This window comes from Vigna umbellata, chromosome 1 (assembly GCF_029865625.1).
Source record: "Vigna umbellata cultivar VRB3 chromosome 1, Vumbellata_1.0, whole genome shotgun sequence".
NCBI lineage: Eukaryota > Viridiplantae > Streptophyta > Magnoliopsida > Fabales > Fabaceae > Vigna > Vigna umbellata.
Genome location: NC_142165.1, coordinates 102,696,942 through 102,717,693, shown reverse-complemented (window position 1 = coordinate 102,717,693; position 20,752 = coordinate 102,696,942). Strand labels below are relative to the sequence as shown.

The 20,752-nt window shown below is 29.0% G+C and overlaps 3 protein-coding genes across 3 annotated transcripts; all 3 read right to left on the bottom strand.

Annotated features, from left to right (window-relative positions):
- Window positions 1-3,976: 3,976 nt before the first annotated feature.
- On the bottom strand, window positions 3,977-8,263 carry LOC124846973 (cytochrome c oxidase subunit 6b-2). The gene is made up of 4 exons (XM_088105267.1): window positions 8,165-8,263; window positions 6,750-6,838; window positions 6,587-6,668; window positions 3,977-4,221 (listed from the first exon to the last, which is right to left on the bottom strand). The coding sequence occupies exons 1-4, from the start codon at window positions 8,171-8,173 to the stop codon at window positions 4,168-4,170; spliced, it is 234 nt and encodes a 77-aa protein (XP_087961393.1). The 5' UTR covers window positions 8,174-8,263; the 3' UTR covers window positions 3,977-4,167.
- Window positions 8,264-10,927: 2,664 nt separating this feature from the next.
- LOC124846972 (protein FLX-like 4) lies at window positions 10,928-13,950 on the bottom strand. Its single transcript, XM_088105266.1, has 4 exons — window positions 13,786-13,950; window positions 12,639-13,252; window positions 11,408-11,547; window positions 10,928-11,320 (listed from the first exon to the last, which is right to left on the bottom strand). The coding sequence occupies exons 2-4, from the start codon at window positions 13,190-13,192 to the stop codon at window positions 11,109-11,111; spliced, it is 906 nt and encodes a 301-aa protein (XP_087961392.1). The 5' UTR covers window positions 13,193-13,252; window positions 13,786-13,950; the 3' UTR covers window positions 10,928-11,108.
- A 4,056-nt stretch (window positions 13,951-18,006) lies between these two features.
- Window positions 18,007-18,965, bottom strand: LOC148207009 (uncharacterized). The gene has a single exon (XM_088115633.1). The coding sequence runs from the start codon at window positions 18,631-18,633 to the stop codon at window positions 18,193-18,195; it is 441 nt and encodes a 146-aa protein (XP_087971759.1). The 5' UTR covers window positions 18,634-18,965; the 3' UTR covers window positions 18,007-18,192.
- Between the last annotated feature and the right edge of the window lie 1,787 nt (window positions 18,966-20,752).

Sequence of the window (20,752 nt, the reverse complement as noted above, 5' to 3'; positions counted from 1 at the left end):
TAAGTTGCATTTCACTCTAGCATAATTTATATAGGATTTTGAGGGATGTTAACTTTTTCAACTACCATTTTTTCTTGCTAATCATAAGAGTGTGATGTACAAAAAAAGAGACAATAATTATAAATTAAAAAGTATAAGTTAAAACTACAGTTGAATATGTACTGTGATTGTTATATATATATATATATATATATATATATATATATATATATATATATATATAGATAAATAAAGTAATACTTAAGAATGAAAAGGAAAAATATATTTAATGGAAAGAAAGTTAAAGTTGGAAAATAAGGTTAGAGGAATAGGATAGCAGGTGAAGTGATTCACGAACATTAAACAGTACAGAACAAACATCGGATAAGGTTGAATGAAGATATGAACTAAACGTTGCGTTAAGAGTGACATTTACTTAATACTTATTTAATCTATACGCATGCATTTATTATTGTAACAACCCAAAATTATTCTAATATATATTATAAGTAATCAATAATTATAAGATTATTATGATAATAATAATTCGATATGAACTTATTCATTTTGTAGTTATTAAAGCCGGATAATTTTGTTTTAAATACATTTAAAATAATTTATAAGTACTTCAAAACATAAAATAAAATAAGAACTTAGGGATTTAAAAAAAAGAAGTTAAAACGTTATCTAAGATGATAATTGTTTTAACTCTGGTGCTATTGTCATCCTTAACTTCTATAATTGCTCTTATATAAAAATATATAAAAAAAATAAAAGACCCACAAATACAAGGATAAATTAATAAAAAATAATAATGAAAAATAATATATCAAGAAATAATAACATATCAAACTAATTATGAACAATATCAAAATATATTGGGTAGAAAATAAGTTGTTAAATAATCTTATCTTATTTCTTCATATATTACAAAAGAAATACTTATTTAATTAACATTCTCTCTAAAGACCAACATAAAAACCCATATAATACATTTAAAGAAATAAACTTAAAAAAGACCAACATAAACACTCATATAATACATTTAATATATTTAAAAGAAGAAACTTAATATGAAAGTATTAATAACTTATAATAAAGATTGTTAAAACAATTTCTTTTTTTTTTTGTTAGAAATCAATCCTTAACTTAGTCTTTTTCATTTTTTAATTTATATTATTCCATTACTTGAAACTAATCACTTATTCAACAATACATTTCATTACATCAATTCACCCAAAATATAAAATAATTCACATTCATGAGCCTACATGGCTCAATCAAATGGTTCAAACAAACATCATTTCAAAGTGGTTTAAAAAAAATAAATATAAACTCTTCTTATGTAAAATTGGTGTATTGAATAGATTCAAAAGACTGTGAACCTTTCATAGTCACCACCATCTCATTTTTCTCTACAACTTTTCATCAAATGGAACTCACATACTTCATCCAGTCACAACATTGTTAATCTCACCAGTTCCATGAGTATGATTTTGTTTCATGACATATAGTCTGTTAAACGAAATCCATGAGTATGATTCTATTTTATGTCATATTATTTGTTAAATGAAACCTTCTTATTTAATTATCTTTCTCCATGTGAATCAAGATAACCTCATATAACAAATGCCTTAAATACACATTTACTAACTCTAGATTAGTATTTCTTCCTGAAAATAACTAATTTAAACCACTGTATCATAACCAAAGTTTATCAAACAAGCACACATCGATGGACACAAGTCTGTCCAATCATCACTTCAAATTGAGGTATGAAACCATCAAGATTTCTCTAACATAAAATCTTTAAAATTCATAATGAAAACTGATTTTGAAAGGATTTTTCATGTAAATTACTCTAGTAGTGTTGATTCTTCAAAAAGAATGAAAACTGATTCAGAATTTTGAGAGAGAAAGGAATGTTTTTGGAAAGAGCTAAGTTTACAAAGAAAAAAAGAGTTTTCTAAAAAAGGAATTTTGGGGTTCTCACAATTATTATATTAAAATGAAAAATAAAAGAATAAAAAATTACGTAACTGTTTTACTGAAATAATTTTGTTGGCACTTCTTATAAAAAAATCAATCCAGTGAATACTATTGACGGTTTGGTATTTTACATACAGGAATAAAGCAACGGATACATATATTTAAGGTATAAGTATTTTAATCAATAGTATATTTGTATTAAAAACTTATGTAATTTCGTTGAAAGCAATATATCAATTAGATTAAGCAAATATGATTTTAACAAATCCCAACAAACTATCATTTATTTTATTGAATGTAGTATATATATAACCATTTATCATTGATAAAACATTTTTCTATTCATAGCGTTTCTTCTAAATAGGATAAATAAATTATCACATATTCATAGCGTTTCTATCACATAAATTATATTTTATTTAGCTTATCTTACTATATTTTTGCTTTAGGATATAGAAATACCATAAACCAATAAAATCTTATAATAACAATAAGTCGTAGTATTTTTAGCTTACATAGAAAATTGATAAATAAGTAAATGACCTATTAAAAAATATTAATGTGGGAAAGACCTATGCAATATAGCTCATTTGGTAATCGGAAGCCATAAGAACATGTAAGCTAATGTTTATCTTAGAATATTGAAACTGTCTCTTTCATTACATATTAGGAATATATCCTTATCTCAACACCTTAGATTACAAATTTGATTTGGGCACGCCAACATTTTCTATGCACTCCTCTTAACAAGTCCAAATGTTTTATTTAGCATCATGAAACCGACTTAATAATTGGCTTTAAATGTTCTTAATACTTGAATTCCTTATGTTAACACACATACACACACAAAATGTTCATACTTCCATCACTAAGGTTTCTCTCGACATTTTATTATCTCGAGCTAACAATAAATGAGATCCTTTTATATTAATGTATCATCTAAAAAGTATTAAAAGGTATAATTAAATTGGTTGACTAAGTAATGTGAATTATTATAAGCCTCTTCACATATGTTTAATTCATTCAGAAAAGAAAATATTACAGAGATATACATTAGTTTCATTGCAAACCATATATTTTTATTACATGAGATGAATAATAAAATTTTAATAAATTTTCGAAAGTACATCAAAATGTTCATTTCTGTTAAATCTGTAGTTAGATTTTCATTACTAAAAACACAGATAAAAATATGAATATGCATAAAAATAGGCCAGATTGATGGGAGATTTGAATCTCTACTTTATAGATATGAGACTTCTCCAACCAGGGTCCTGCAACATCTCAGCCTATAATTGATAATATCACGTTAATAAAGAAGGATAGAAAGTGATGTGTAGTACAGTGATTGAGATTTTTCACGCTTCAAACTAAAATTGTCTTACACTTTTACATGAAGCCATTGTTTTGAAACGACAGAAACTTGATGAAAAACAGAGTCAGATTTAAGAAACATGACAAAATTATTCTTTCTTGTCCAACTTAGACAGAAGAAAGGATCAAATAATCAAGTGGTACCATCATATGTGAAATTCATCACTCCTGAGAGGAAACTGAAAGAAAACTGGTTGACGAGGTCAAAGTGACCAAATTACCTTTCTTTGCCAAGCAATTTTTGTTATTAAATACAATTTCTGAACATCCACCAAACATCTCACATTCCTTTCAATTTTTTTAACCAAACGTACCCTAAGTCGATCAAGATCTGAAGTCGTACCAAATCCACGGTGAAAATTTTTATTCAAAACATAAATGTCTACGCATTCACTTCCCAATATCGTCAGACTCGTTAGTTTTTGAAAACTTACATTCCAGTTCCTTTTTTTGCTTTAAAGTTATTTTTCCCCAAGTGAAGAGGACTGTAATAGGATACCTAATAAAAAAAATGCGTACGGTTAAATGATGAATGTGTATTCTTTCACACTTTTTACACTTTCTCACTTTTAGAGGAAGATAATCCATTGTTAGGATAGAGTTTACTGATTATTAATGATCTGAACAAAGAGAGTACAGAGCGGCACACAACCTGAACAATTATATCAACTTCAAAAGCAAATGGCTAGAGCCATTTGCGAAGTGATGAATATCCACAAATTGCCTTATTCACAATGACTCAAACAATTATAACTGAAGAAAATAAATCAACAGAATGTTCAAGACTCCTCATGCCTCAAAAGGATATCAAAGCGGAACATGATTTCAAAGTGGTCCAGGAAAAGTCCCATTCCCCCTCTGTTCATTCCACCTTTCAACCTGCCACAGTATATTCCACACAAAATTAAAAAAGAGAAATTCAAACTCACCCAATACACATCATTGAATCTCTGAACTAACGACCTTCATGCGGTACAACACCAATCTATTAAATTTGTGCTAGATTAGAAATATAAATTGTTTTATGCAGAAGTGGGCAAAATATATTTTATCAATTCTGGGAATGTCAAGAGATTAATTGAAAGGCGGGCATTTTGAATACAACAATGTATACCATGCAAATTCACTTTCTTATTTCCTAAAACAAACATGAACACCTACATATACAAATAAGTTTCATGACTTGTACGCACAATAGGTTCAAAAGCTGACATATGAGAGTATTGGAGAAAGATATTAAAAACAAAAAAAAAATACTAAACCAATTTCGCTAATTCAAATTATGCAACAAGACTGTTGGCACTGCAAAAAACATTTAGACTAGTTTCAAGCAACTGTGTTCTTATTTTCGGATTGCTTCACATATTGGCCAGCTCTGAAAATCCTATAATGGAATGACCACTATTTTAAATATCATAATACAAACTAAATTTATACTATAGGTATAAATACTAAAAGGAAACTCAACCTTAATGAAATTATAGATAAATAAGTCATAGTTAACATACACAGTCACCACTCTAGGAGCAATAAGAACATAATAATTAAGTCCCAAAATGAAAAATGATTGTAAAATTAACAGAAAATAAATACAACAAATTAGATAAAGGTAAATAGTGGGATGCAAGATGATAAGTTTTAACGGTGAAAAAAGAACAGAACAGTGGACATAAAATATTCCTTCAAGTGTGAAGGAGCAGAGGTAAAACGGAGGTAGTTTTTTCTTGAATGGTAAAGGTTTCAAGTCCGAATATGTTTTCTGAAGCAAAAAATGAAAAAGGAAAATGCAGGAAGACTTGGAAATGTAACCATCAGAACGGTGTTTCAGGGGAAAAAAATGGGTTTTAGGAGCTTATATCAAAGTAGCATCACTGTATCACGAGAAAAAGCCACTATTGCAGTTGCAATAGCTGCTACCAAAATGGTTTCACAATTCTGCCCGGCTACTCTACTTTCCTAAGCTATTGATTACTATATTTGTGAAAGAAGCTGACAACTTCCTTGAAGATTAAAAAAAAAAAAAACCCCAATGCTATAAATCACTTTCAAACACAAATATGCTAAATTTAAAACTGTCTAATATGCTAAATCACAAAAAAGTACTTATGTAGGTATGAACTTAAGAAATCCTAGCAAGGGAAAAAAAGGGTCTTCAAAAGGAAAAATCTACATATATACAGAAATGCATATAGCTTGACTTAAAACTCACAACATTTAAAGCAAGGATGCAGGAGCAACTGGGAATACTTTTCCTTTGCTCTTTGAGCAACTGGGAATGACTTATATCTCATAAACTAAACCACCAAATAAACATGAATTATATTCATCATATCAGAAATGTACATATTTATTCATCTTTCTATGTTCTTATTTACACTTCACAATCAGAATGCATGAAATTGGTTTTTAAGACGGTGTGTGATGTCTTCCAGATTTGACTCCTATAGGGTAAGAAAAACATGCAAAGTAATAAAGGGAATATCCACACTTAACTTGGACTAAAGTGGATACACTCTTCCATTCATAGTTTTACACACCCTATCACCTTAGAAGAGTTAAATCACAAACTTCCAAGCATGTGATCTACCAAATGTCTATGTGGCCAATATCTAAAAAAATTCTGTAATCCTTATATCGGCAGTCTTCAGACACAAATCTAACGAGTGATGATTTTTTGTTGGAAATCACAATCAGAGATTGTATTCTCAAGAACAAGCCTATATCCTTCATTAACATAAAACAAAAAATTCATCAATTATTCTTCTTTTGATAAGTACAAAATGTGATTTATTAGTAGTTTTAGTTACTATAAAAAACTGAAAATAATGAACGTTACCGACTCTACAGAGCTTCAAAGGACTACAAAAAATAAAATAAAAAACACAGCATAAATCCAAAACTAATACAATATACAAGCAAAATATTGATAGAGAAAACAACTTTATTAAAATGATCTATAATAGCTTGTAAAAACATTGATTGGTGAATGACGCAAGTTAAGGAGAATCCACATCCACACGCATTACAAATAGAAACTACACACTGACACTGGGAATTCAGTTATTCCTTTCGCACCAACAAAATCAAAGTTCCTAACAGTTTACAACTTTGCAGACGTTAAGGATCAATCTCAAAAAAAATTGAACAATGCAAATCACAAAAATTGCTGGTATGACATCAATTTTTAAATTAAAGTTCACAAAAAGTCAGCTACAAGTCACCCAATAAGCTAAAGGCTGCTTACCCATTCACCCGGGCAAAGGGAGCGGTAGTATTTAGCAAATTTCTCACATTCACCAGAGTTATCACCCTTTGCAGCCAAGCATCTGTTATTAAAATCAATATTAAGTAAAAGATTATATGTAACACTTTCGCAGAAACCAGATAGCCAATGTCAGGAAATCCACCTATGAAACTCTATGTAGCGGGTGAAACAATGTCTGGTTTGATTTGTTGTAGGAAAACGAAAATCGGCTGGTGCTGTTTTTAGTTCAATCTAGCAGGAAGTAACAAAAAAAATATTATGTTAAGGTTAAAAAGACTGCAAATTTGCAGAAGATACCAAACCTGTTGCATTAAAAAAGTCAAAGTCAAAACAAAAATGTATACAGTGCAGCAGAAAGCTATAGGGTGATTTTGTATCTGGACTCTAGTTTAAGCAATGAAATAAGTGTGCCTGAAATATATTACCCATACCCACCCTCCTCAATTCATGAACGAAGAATGGCTTATATGAATGACAACAAAGACCAAAACACATCTTCATTCAGAATCTTAAGTAAATTGCACTATAGGGGGTCCAATACCGCAAATTAAAGTGAATCAAAATTTAGAAAGTGAGCCAAAAATGCCACGATCAACACTAAAAATATGCCGTTGAATGGCTGCATGGCCTTTGGATGTAAAAAAAAAGATGTGGACAGAACCCAATCATAAGTAACAAATAGCACTAGATGGCAAACATTTCTTTCTGGAATCAAAATAAAAAAAAAAGATTAAAAAGGAAGCATACACATACCACCATCAAGAAGTATGGTTATTTACAAGAAGCAGCAAACTAATAAAACTATGGCTCAATTAATCAGTAGATCCTTAAACAGTTTGGGATGTTCAAATAGGTGTTTCGATCTTAACTGGTTCATTCCGGTTTCGGAATTTTCTACTTAAGTCCCACAGTTTTAAGAATGTATAACTGGATTCCAGCGCCTGCCAATAGAAGTTGGCTTCATGAATTCAGTTAATTTTTTTCAGAAACCGTAGATGTCAATCAAATTACACAACTGCATCCTATGGTTTTGAAATTTTGAATTCGGATCACAGAATCGACACTATATCAGTCTTGTAACAATAAGACCTAGACCACGAAAACATTTTAAAACTACAAAATTAGGAATCAAAAAACAAACATTTAAGAGATGTAAACACGAAAAAAAAGAGGCAACATCAATACAATTTGGTTTAACCTAAAACTATCTATCAAAAAGGGCACCCCCGGACAGTCTCGTTTTTCTCTTCTACAATCTTAATCTCGATATGGATATTAAATAGCAGAAACCCGAATCTGTAAAATCCAAAATTATCTCTTTCCACATAATGGAGAAAACAAGCAATTCATTACTTGTCGTATGGATAAATATTCAGTGGTAAAATGATTCGATAGATCCGAATAACAGATTACACCGAAGAATATTATAACAAATTGCACTCTTAAATGGCGAAAATAAGAAAACAAAAAAAAATGGAGATGGGAATCAACTGAAAATGGTGGAGTTTGTTGTTCAGATATGAGAATCAGAGTCGGAGAAAATGGAAAGAGACTAACCTCCGCCATGAGTCAGACACGATCGAAAAATGAAACCAAAAGAAAAGAGCAATTACACAAATAAATAAATGATAACGAGCGGGTCACATGGGGCCAAAGTAGACCCAATTAGAAATTCTGATTCAATGGACATAACAGTAAAAGGTTTCTACTTCTGAACCTCCACAATTTCTATAGCACACCTTTCAAAATTTTAAAACAATTATTGTATCATCTTGTAAAAGTAAAAACTATGCTCTAACGGATTTAATTTTGGAATACAATTTTAAGATTGAATTGGACAAAAATTTCACTTTTTAATATAATATTATAATCATTAAAAAATTATCACTAAATATATACAAATAGAAAAAATAACTTCATGAATCTCGCAACATGTAAGTAATTATACTTATAATTGTGATGAAAAAAGTATTACAGGATTTTCTTGACCACATTTACACGACAGCTAAAGCTTCCTGCACTCCAATCAAATTTCGCCTCTCACCCGATCAAAGCATTCCAGAAAATGTTTTCCGTAAAAATAGGGGTAATTGATTTTCGGAAAAAAGTTTCTAAAATTCTTTATTGTGTTTGGGAAAATAAATTTGGAATAGAAGAAGTGACAGGGTGTTTGAAGAAAATGATAGGGTGCAGGAAGTAATCCGCCCTTGCTTCAGTAAATATCTGAATTTTTTCATCATCATTTTTGTTCTATGGAGAAAACTAGAGTCGGAACATCCATTTTTTTTAAAGGTGTTGCTCCCTCCACCACCCTAAGTATTTCTCTGCATCTTCCACTATTTTCTTTTATTCTAAAAATACTTTACATTTTTTTCACTATTTTCTTTTATTCCAAAAATACTTACAACTCACCACTATCCTCAATAATCTTTCTCTTTTTCTCTTTGCATTAATGGAGCATTCATATAGCTTAGATTTAAACTTGTGATATATTACAAAATATAAAATTCAAAGGAAACTTCAATATCAGTGCTTCTACTACTTCTATTTTATAAACTTAAAAGTTAGATGCAAATACAAAATAATAAACATAATAATATTAATAGTAAATAATATATTATTATTATTATTATATACTAACTTTATAATGACGAAAGAACTAAATAAATTCTAAATCTTTAACAAACAACTTTTCTTTTATATTTTAAGTATTTAATAATATTTTTATATTATCTATCTAATAAATTAAATACTTTATTCAAGTTATTTGAGTCAAACATGTCGGTAAGTTAAAACATAATATAATGTTAAAAATTATAGATATTAAATGTAAAAAAAACACACATATATATAAACATTTTTCTAGAAATTTAGAACAAAATTTTACCATTTATTAAGTAATTTGAAGAAGAAGAAAAATATTGAACAGTGAAAATAAGATTGAATCAAACTTATTTAAGGGAAAGTGTAAATAAAATTTTGCAATATATCACAAGTTTAAATCTGAGCCATGTGAATGCTCCATTAATGTGGAGAGAGAAAAAAAAAGATGGTTGAATATAGTGGGGAGATGTAGAATATTTTTGGAATAAAAAAAAATAGTGGAGAGGTGTACAATATTTTTGGAATAAAAAAAAATAGTGAAAAAGTGCATGAGCACTTGGGATGGTGGAGGAAGCAACACCCTTCTTTAAATACGAAAAACAGCCCATTTTAATCGTAAGTATTGTTTTTGGACAAAATCACTATTGACTATTAAATATATGAAGTGTTCTTACAGATCAAAATATATATATATATATATATATATATAAACTCTAACAAACACTTAAAACTCAAAATTTCCAACTTCAGGATTTTTGTCCTCTTTAAGGATACTTGTCGTCTTGTATTCGAATTATGTATGCAGAAGAAGCTCGTATCAGTCAAAATGCGTTAGTAGGTAATAAATGTGGTCATTAATGAATATAAATTGTTATCTTGTAAATTGTATTATTTATGAACTTTTAACCAAAATGAGTATGGTCCATGTAGCTAATTACTTAAATTAATCTTTAATTAATTAATGTGCTTAATCACGATCTTAAAGTAATTAATTCAGTAAACACTTAATCACAATATGTATTTGAGTGTGAGATCACGACAACAAGTAATCAATCAAGATGTACATAGACGTATAGGATACATTAGCCTCCCAGGATCAATGTGCCTGTACTCAAACCTTATGTCTGCGGCTGTGGTGTCGACTTCTAATGTCGCATAGTGAAAAATACAGCACTCACGAGAAATCAATGGATAAATATTTGGTAGGCTACTGATAGTATCCAGCACTCACGAGAAGAAAATTGAACTTCTCAGGAAGCAGCGATCTTGAGACCCTTAGTAATACAGATGACTGAGTACCAAACAAAAACCAAGTTGAATTATATAACTCATTCAACTCTTACATATAACATTTGTTTTGGCAAAGTTACTTATGTATTTCTCTTCATCACGTCAACTATCTTATCCTACACCTTTTTTTTCTTATTTATCTTTATTAGATAAAAAGATTGTACATATACTGTTCATCTAAAATTCAAGTTTTATGCCAGGGCTTGGAAATTTTATTAGTTTCCTTGCTACCATCAATAGTGATTTGCAACAATTTCGTCATGCTGGATGGAAAGTAGAACGTGAGCATGTTTCATATGCACTCCGAAACTAGGATTGCGATCTTCAGACTAAAAACATCAGAATAGTATCATATAGCTTATTAAAAAGGCCATGCTTGACTAGAATTTCAATTCATTCTACCGTCAGTTTTGTTTGAGACAGGCCTTTGGACTCTCCAATTCGTAGATTTGATTCAAAAAATTGTATTATATCAAATGCAAAGGACCTAAAAATAAAACCACCCAATCTGTCAGATTTTACATAGAAAAAAGCCACCAGTTCCCATGTACTTTACAATCAAAAGCTCAATTCAAGCTGCATTTGATTTAACAGAAAGAAAACCGTTTCACCTCCGACCAACTGAGGGATCATATGGACTTGACCAAAGACCACCACTAACACCAGAACTATTGACAGCTGCTACTCCATTGCTATCACCAATTGGTACCACACCCTCTGCTCCTTGGCCAGAAGCCATCTGACTATGAGTTCTCCCATAAGCATCAACAAATGGACCACTGCTTTGTCCAGGGGTGGAAGCCCTAAACAGATCAGGTGCTGTTTACACAGTAAGAATGCATTAGAAACATATATGTACAAAATATCGCATGAACAGACTACAACACAATGAAGCAAGAAAGTTACCATGTACTCTTTTCTCGGCATTCAAAATCTCAGCTCGTAACATTTCTACTTCTCTTGCCATTGCTATTAGATTCTTCTCTTTTGCTTTCATGTAATCCACTAGCTCTATGTTTTTCTTCTTTTCATATTCAAAGGTGCCACTGTCACCCAACCGGATTATAGGAATTAATAGATAAGTTACAAAATACAGAGAAACAAACTGCAAAAATGAAAATATGCACCAAGATGTGCAGGAATGCCCAATATTTATGAATTTAGGTATACAATAGCACCCATGCATAGCAAATCCTGACTTAAAGCTTGATTTGATAAATGTGAATACACTTCAGTAAATACTCACTGTTGGGGAATCCACCATACAATTTTTTAACTAATTTTCATTCCGTTGTATGACAGCCTCACCTTAAATATGACAATATCAACAGAAGACTCCTCTATAATGTCACTCCCAATACCCACTTCAAAGAACATCTCATATCATGAAAGCAATCAGATACTACGAAGATTATGCCTTGCTTGACTTGGGAAACATTCTCTATTTTTGTTTCTTGTAATCATAAGTATTTACAAGTGTCATCGTATTTTCAAATATTTGCACAGAAAAAGTGAAAACAAGAAACATTATGTAAATAAAGTGCCATTTTTGCAATTATATTGTGAAAACAAATAAAAACCGATACAGAAGATATTTTCTCAAACTAAACAGACTTTCATAGTGAAATGAAAGGAATAATTCTTGTCAGCAGCATTTGGGTTCTTGCATGAGCAAAACCCAAGATAAATAAATTTCTATATGATTTTTCTTCTTTTATTTTTATTTTGATAGTGGCTGTACAAAATATGCAACTTGGACTTATAATATGTTAGTGTATGTCATTCTTAACGTTATATCATTAGCAATAAAAGCCTTTCGCACGAGGAAGGATTGGCTACACAGATCAAGGTTATCAATGGTAATGGAGGAAGGCCAAACTATGGCTATGCCACAGTGGCCCCACTTCTCAAATTATCCAAGGCAAAGGAGCTGAAAAATGCCACTTCATTGCGTTATCCCAAAAACAATAATGGCTATTTAACAACATTGGCTCAGATAAAAATATTAGTTTCCAGAAGGGAAATCTAGACCCTGCTATAACAATTAACAAAATTAACTACATACCCTGAAGAATTTAGTATCAGTTCTGATTTATATGAAAGTAGAAATAGCCACAAAGTGGAATTCAATATTTACCGTAACCTCTGATGCTCCTGCACTAATCCATCCAGTTCAGTCTGCAAATCTGAAATACTCTTAACATCACTATTAACCTTCTTCAGTTCCTGACTTGCTCGTTGAATTTGGGCACTCAATTCCTGCCTGGAAGCAGCCAAAGTCTGTGCCTCAACATAGGCCTGTTGTAGATCCTTCTTCACACTATCACCAGCTCTAATATCAACCTCCCCTTTCGCAATTTTGTCAAATAGAATTCTGATCTGAATGTCACTTTCCGTCTGGATGCTTTTAATGTGTGACTTCAACTTTTGCACATCCTGTGCAGCTGCGACAAGAGCCTCTCGTAAGGCCACATGTCCACTTGACAGACTATGGTTATCCCTTAACAGCTGTTCTATTTCTGCTTCCTGAACAGCAAGTTTATTCTCCAACATCTGAGGATGAGGCAGGGACTCCATAGAAAGATGAGAAGCAGCAGAACCTAAACCAGAAAGTTGACCACGTCGCATCATCCCAGGAACTTGCACAGAGCGTCCCTCAAATGTTGGTGGAGCCTTGCCCCTTGCAGCCATTCATCAGATTATGAACTTAATAAATCCAATGCAAATCAATATCCAACTATCCCAAGGGACCTGCAATGTAAATAGCACCTCACCCATTAAAAGGGACACTAAAAGAATATCTATGCGATTGAACAAAATCAAACCTAAAATATGAGTTCTTACACCCCTCCAAAGATGGTTTAATTAGTATATGGTCTCAAGGTTAGAGCAAGCATTGCAAAATATAAGAATTTTCTTCTATGTGAAGCCACTAATTTTACAGTATCTTCTTAGGTTTTCAAATGTTATACATCATATAAGAAACATTTGGGATTAGGACTACCTTCATTGAGAGAAACATTTCAGAACTCAGTAATAGGTTGCTCAATTTCACATAAATAAAAAAATACCAGTCAAAATGCCAAGATAATACAAAAATCCTATCGGCAAGTGCCCAGCAACCAAAAAACTAACAATTCATTGCAAAACTATAAAGGAGCGAGAAGGTTGCCACCACCGATGATGCAAATTGAAAACTCCATAATATTTAATTTAAACAAAAAAATGAGGCAATGGATGAAAGGAATAGAAAAAGATCGAAGGGAGGAAGAGAAAAGGGTTACCGTTATGGCTGCTGCACGAATCTCCTTTTCACCCAGCGGAACAAAGCCAGAAGCGGCACGAATCCGCTTCAAGACTCCAATTTAGAAAATTTCATGAACACCTTAAAACATAATCCAACCAAACTAAAACTAAAACATGTAAGACCCGGGTTTCCTTCATTCTTGTCATCTATCATTAATTTAATATTTAACAAAATAACATTTTCCTTTTACTAGTGAAAACCAATGTTTTAGTCATAGTACTTTTGATTTGATCTTGACATCAAATTATTTCCTTCTGTATTGTATTGTGTATCCTTTTGTCATTGCATTTAACATATTAATATATTAAGGCTTATTTATTTATGATTAAAATATAACGTGAATTATTGTTAAGATAAATCAATTTATTCTATAAAAAGGTTTCTCACATTAATTTTAATCCATAATTGTTTATATAAATAAAACTGCATTAAATAATGTTCTTGAAGATACTTCATCCAAAATATATTATTATTTTTAAGTGCAAAATTGTTCTATAAGTATAAGATTAAATATAACATGGGATCAAATACTAAACATTTTTAAAATTAGAAAAAATTATATTTATGATAATATAAATAAAATTTAATTTATAATAAGTGTTGGTGACACTAAAGTTTTGATAGGTGGACTTTCTCTCATGACGTTTCAAAGCTGACATATATTTTAAAAATTAACTATACAAGTGTTGGTGACAAGATGCTAGCATTATTTTGATTGTTCTTTTTGTTTGACTAGGATCTTAGAAGAGAAGATCTACCTTAAGTTAAGTTAAGAAAGTTAAGATCTATTGTATAAAAATAATCAAATATAAAGTATGAAGTGAATATTCTTTGAATGTTATTCTTATATTTATAATATTAAATGACTTATGTGTATGTCCTTATTAAAATATTATAATTAAATGTCGAGTATAATAATAATAACAAAAATATATAGTAACTAACAAATCTACTCAAATTTAATTGTAATATGTAAATATAATTTAAATATGTAACGGTTAAGAAAAATCTCTAATAAACATACCTTTTAAATACACTATGTATATAAAGTTTTGAACAATTGTGTACATATATTTATATTTATTATAGGTTTGACGTGTCTTATAAATATATAGTTATGAGTTCATTGTATTAAGATGTAAGATGAAAAAGAAATTCTTTCGTTTTTTTCTATTATTTATTTATATATTTATTTAAATTTTCTTTTGTTATTTTTATTGGTGAATTATGTATATTAGATCAAACTTTAATATACATAATGTAACACTTTATTATTTTATTAATATAGTATAGAAAATTAATATTAATTATTATTTATGTTTAACTTTTTTATTAATTTAAAATTTTATTTAGGTTCTTTAAAGACAAAATTAAGTATTTTTTTAACTCTATAAATGTTTTTCATAATTGCATATAAGTCTTTAAATTTCTTAAAATTACAAATTGATCCTTGTATGTTTTATAAGTATTGTAAACTGGTATTTAATATTTTTTTATTATTTAAAACTTAGTTTTTGAATATTTTTAATAATTATAATTTAGTTTTTCATTACCTTTTTATAATAGCAATTAAGTTTATCACCTAATTATGTTGATTTTTAAAAATACTTTAAGATTTCAGTGAAAATTATTCATTCAAATTACAATTATTAAATTTACAATTATTCTTAATTCTTATTTGATTTTCGGTATGAATGTGAACTAAAGTTCTTACTAGTTTTTGTTTTTGTCGGTAATTTTGTTGTAAAATCCATTAATAATAAAATTTATAATTTTTTTAAATTTTTTAGAAAAATAAGAATCAAAATAAATTATAATAACCCATAAAAATAATGTTATAATGTAATAAAAATAATTTAAATTGTTTTTGGTTGAAATACTTTATTTTGAATTTAATAAGGGATTAAAATAACAAAAAATTGTGTATTACAAGTTTATAAATTCAAACCCATTAAAAACAATAGAAACAATAAGTCAAGCCCATTCATTTCTCTCACAAATTTTCTACACCTTTGATAAAAAAATGTGAGAAGATTTTTGTTAACCTTTTGTCATGATAAATTTAATGTAAACAACAAGATAAAATGTATTGTTATTTTTTCTTTCCAATGATAACATGCAATTATTAAGATTAAAGACATATTTCCTTTAAATATTATCTTTGTCTTTATAAAACTTTGTCTATAAATATAACAACATATCTAGTCTTTCACATTTTTCTCACAAATTTTCACAACTAAAGATAAAGAAATAAAAACTTAAGTTAAGGTTTTTTTTTTCTCTTCTTTTTTTTCTTCTTTCAGATTTTCCTTCGTATTTTTTCATAAGTCTTATTCTATAAAATATGATTTTTTGTTTTTCAAAGTTTGTTACTTAAATAGGAGAATATATTATATAGAGTTCTATGTTTCAATCATAGAGTATCATTTATTGTATTAAGATAAAGAATTCAACTTCAATCTTTACCTACGTTTTTTTTTTTCTTCTAAGTGTACAATTTACCTATTTTTGTTTTCAATATGTACATACATAATTTGCAAATTCTGAGTTCAAAAATAAATTTATTGAAAATAAAAACCTAGGCTGAGATTAAAAGATCACTCATCTGAAGTTTTAAAGAAAAAGTTATGAATAAAACAAAGTTTATTGTTTTACTTGTGAAATAATAATTATTTTTTCTTTGTTGATTACTATTTTTTATTTTAATTGTCTATATTTATGTTATGTTTTGAACAATAACCTTATATAATATTTGAAGTGTTAAATGTATAAACATTAGAATAGTTATCCAACACATATAATTTAATATCATACATACATTTAGATGGAAATGTATATATTGTATTGTGATTTTGACTATTAAAAAAAGAGAGGTTAGAAATACAATTATTATGCTACCAAAATTTTGCTAAAGTTTTTATATATTTCATTTTCAAGAATGTCTTAGTCTATTCTTAATTTATCTCTTAACTATATTGTTAGTCTAGGGAGGTGAGATATAATGACATAAGAACATAGTGATTTGAAAGACTAAAATTATACTTGATAGGTTGTAGATAATTTTTCTATTTAGTGTAATAATCTAACTATCATAATTTGATTATGATTTGACACTTTTATGTAAGAATTAAATAATTAATATTTCCTTTAATAAGTTTGACTTATCCCAACCTAGTCATATCTTACATTTCAAAATCTAAAAAATATCTAATTTATATTTAATTCATATTTCATTCAAGTAAATTGAATTGAACTTAAAATTTAAATTTCTGAATTTGAATTTAAAATAAAAATTAATTAAAATACATTAAAATGATATAGAATTAGATAATTATACAACAAATATGAATTGATAATTTCTTTCTTTATAAAAGCATCTTTCATTTGTTTTTACTAATTTGTATTTAATTTATGTTTTTGATTAAATATCTTAATATCTTATTATTAAACAAATTGTGAACTTGTGTATTGGGTAAGAAAAAAAGTATTAAGAAATTAGTTTTTTTAGAGATAAAACTCAATTGAGTACTGAATTTGAAACTCGTGAACAAAGATGATAACAACTTTTTTACTTACTTGCTTACTTGCTATTAGTTAATAGTTTTATTATTAAGTTTCCAATATAATATTTAAGAGAAAACTGTTTAAACTTTCAACTTTACTATTTTATTTTGGATGTTCTTTGTCATTCAAATTTAAAAAAATTATCATGTTTGAATTATGGTAATCTTGGATAAGAATAAAAAATGGATTTGAATAGATTTTTTTTAATAATTTATCAAACAAAATTGCAAAATAAAACGAAAAATAAATTTATTACATACAATATGATTATTTACATTAAAAAAGTAGATAAAAGTTTTAATTTTGATTTAACTATTCATAAATTTAATAATTTAAAAAAAAAACAATTTATCGGATACATGTTATTTCTTTTGTAATATAATTAAATTAAATTACATATTCATTTTTTATTATATTAATAACTAATAAAATACATAGATTTTGAAGGTTCTCAAAAATTAGCGTTGAAGCCATTGCTTCTATGAATTATCATCCATAACAATGAATCAGATAAATACATCAATAGTACTTTCCAACAGGCAAATAATAATTAACATTTGAGTCAAGGAAGCAATTAATTAGAAGTAACATATTACAAGTAGAAATGGAAGAGATAATTGGAGTAACAAAACAATTTCAAACTGAAATTAATTCACTTTTTATTAGAAACACATAGGATGATGGTGTCGACCACCTTAGGTATACATGCATGCTTACCATATTGGTACAAACTACGTAGAGATCACACACTACTTATCTATTACACAAACTAGAAACACTTAACACCTGTCTTCTTTCATTTCAGTAAACCACTAATTCCTTAATCACCACCGCCTTGCCCGTGACCCTCCCCATGGCCATAACCCTCACCATGACCATATCCCGAGCCGCCACCGCCACCGCCACCTCCCCCACCGCCTCCGCCGCCGCCACCTCCCCTTCCACCAGATCCTGATCCAGCCCGAGAGCCTGCATAAGAACCAGCTTCGGAGCCAGCTCCGGAGCCACCAGAGCCAGAACTAGAAGATGAAGATGCCGAACTTGAGGAAGAGCTGGAACCGGAGCCAGAACCGGACCCTGCTCCAGCTCCAGCTCCAGAGCCACTACCACCTCCTATTCCCAGACCCAACCCTACTCCAAGTCCAACCCCCAACCCACCAAGGTCAAGGCCCAAGTCCTTCCTTACCGCTCTGCTCTCTGATGCAATAGCTGACACAAAAAGTAGCAGTGCAAGCAGACAAGACGACCGAGATGCGGCCATTTTTTCGTAATGTAGTTTGCAAAAGTAACAACGAAGAAAAGTAGGTGAAGAAACTATTATAGCAAGAAACTTTGCAGGTGATGGCTGTAATGTCTCTTGCTATATATATTCTACAACACCATGGTGAAGAGGCCTTGAAGGATTGTGAAGTATTTATAAATAATTGGTGAGTGTGTTGGCTTGGTGAGTGCTTACTTTGTAGAGTGGCTATGATAGTGTGAACAAGTGAATAGATTATTTTATCTTTGAGGCCAGAAAGTGGGAAAGATGGCGTGGCATTCTCGATTTCGATGGAGAAAAGCTTGTGGTTGACATATCTTCTGCGTCTTGCACATCACATGTTTGAGGACAAGTGCCAATGAAATAGCTTCCCATTATGGCCACTCTCGTAGTGGAGGATGAAAGGCTGTTTTGTTGTTGACTACGGTGTTTTGCCCATTACAGTAATTTCATTTTATATTAATGATATTTTTCTGTATGTGGCCAGCTCATGGCCGATTATAGGTGAGGAAGAGCTTTGATCATTCCCACAATGGTTTTCTTTTTCTTAATAATTTTCTTATATGGTATCCAACTTGCATAAGGATTTCTCATAAACTCAAGAGGCACAAATCAATGTCCAAATTGGGTTCTTTAGTTATTGGTCATATGTTGTTTGTTATCCATATATAAGCACAAAAAAGTTCTTTGAATAATGAAGGATAGTTGGGAGTAAAATACACATTTCAATATAAAACAATCTATATGATCACATTTTTCTTTCTTTGTCAACTCTTTTATTTACTATCTACATTTATTCTATAGTGCAATCTTTATTTTATACAAATACAAAAATTTGTTTTTATTAAAATCATTTTACTCTTATAATAGACTCTCAAATAGTAGTTATGATAATCTCAAAAAATCATTTTTCTTTTAAGGTGTAAAACTAAAGTTAACTGTGCTTTTTTTTTCATTAGCAGAACTTTTTACTTTTACATAGATGGTTAATTCGATGCTTCATGTTTCGATTGGCTTGTCTTGTCTGGTACTTCTCATGTCTTTCCTTGGTGAGCAATCCTAGTAAAAAAAATATCTATCATGCAATCAATTTAAAATCTAAATGATCTTTTATTAGTTTATTTGTGGACTCGCTTAATTATATATTTTAATATTTTATTAAAATAAAGCGGTCATATAGTTATTTATAAAAATTAGTTGTATAAACAATTCTAAAATAGAAAAATATTGCATGCACCTTTGTGCAAGTAGATATATCCAGAAAGAAGGGAAATGTGTGTGACAAAACAAATCAAGAAATGTGAATGAGATGTTTGTATTCTTAAAGTATAATTCAATACATATGTCCATCTATTTCCTATTACAAGATAATGTGTATTAATTTTGAAATAAATGTGTTATAAACAATACCTATAGTAATGAAAGTTCTACAATGCCCAATGTTAACAGTCATTGTTGACTTTATAATATTAAAAGTTTATAGGAACAATCCGAAGGTTTAGGATTATTAAGCTTTAAAATAATTAAGTGCTTACAATCAAAAGAAAGTAAAAATTTAAATTGATGCAGTTATGTAGTCCATAATTTTGACGTTAATGATAATTAATAGCTATTAGTTGAGGATGATTCATGACAATAGCTGAGAATCAAAAGCGTTTATTTATTAAATAATCAGAAAATGATAAAAGAGACAAACTGAGTTGTCTAAGTAAATACAAAATAATTTTTTAATAAATAAATAATGGAAGAAATTTTCATTCAAATACATGAATCTTAAAAAACCTTAAAATAACATTAAGAATGTTAAATAAGTCTCTGATTATATAAATAAATAAATAATATGTTATACATGTTAAAGTATATAAATATAAAAATATAAAAAGCATATAAATATATTTAAATTTTAAAAATAATGTGACATAATAAAACTCTTATAAACTAAAATAAAACTTAATAATATAACTTACATAAAACATGACTAAAAAAATAAGAAAGATAAAAAAATTTATAATAATTAATAAAAAAATTACTAACTTGGTATAAAGTGAAAACTATAATAAGTATAATGTGATAACTTCATGACGCGCTTCAAATTTAGTAGATTATGACTAGATAGTCA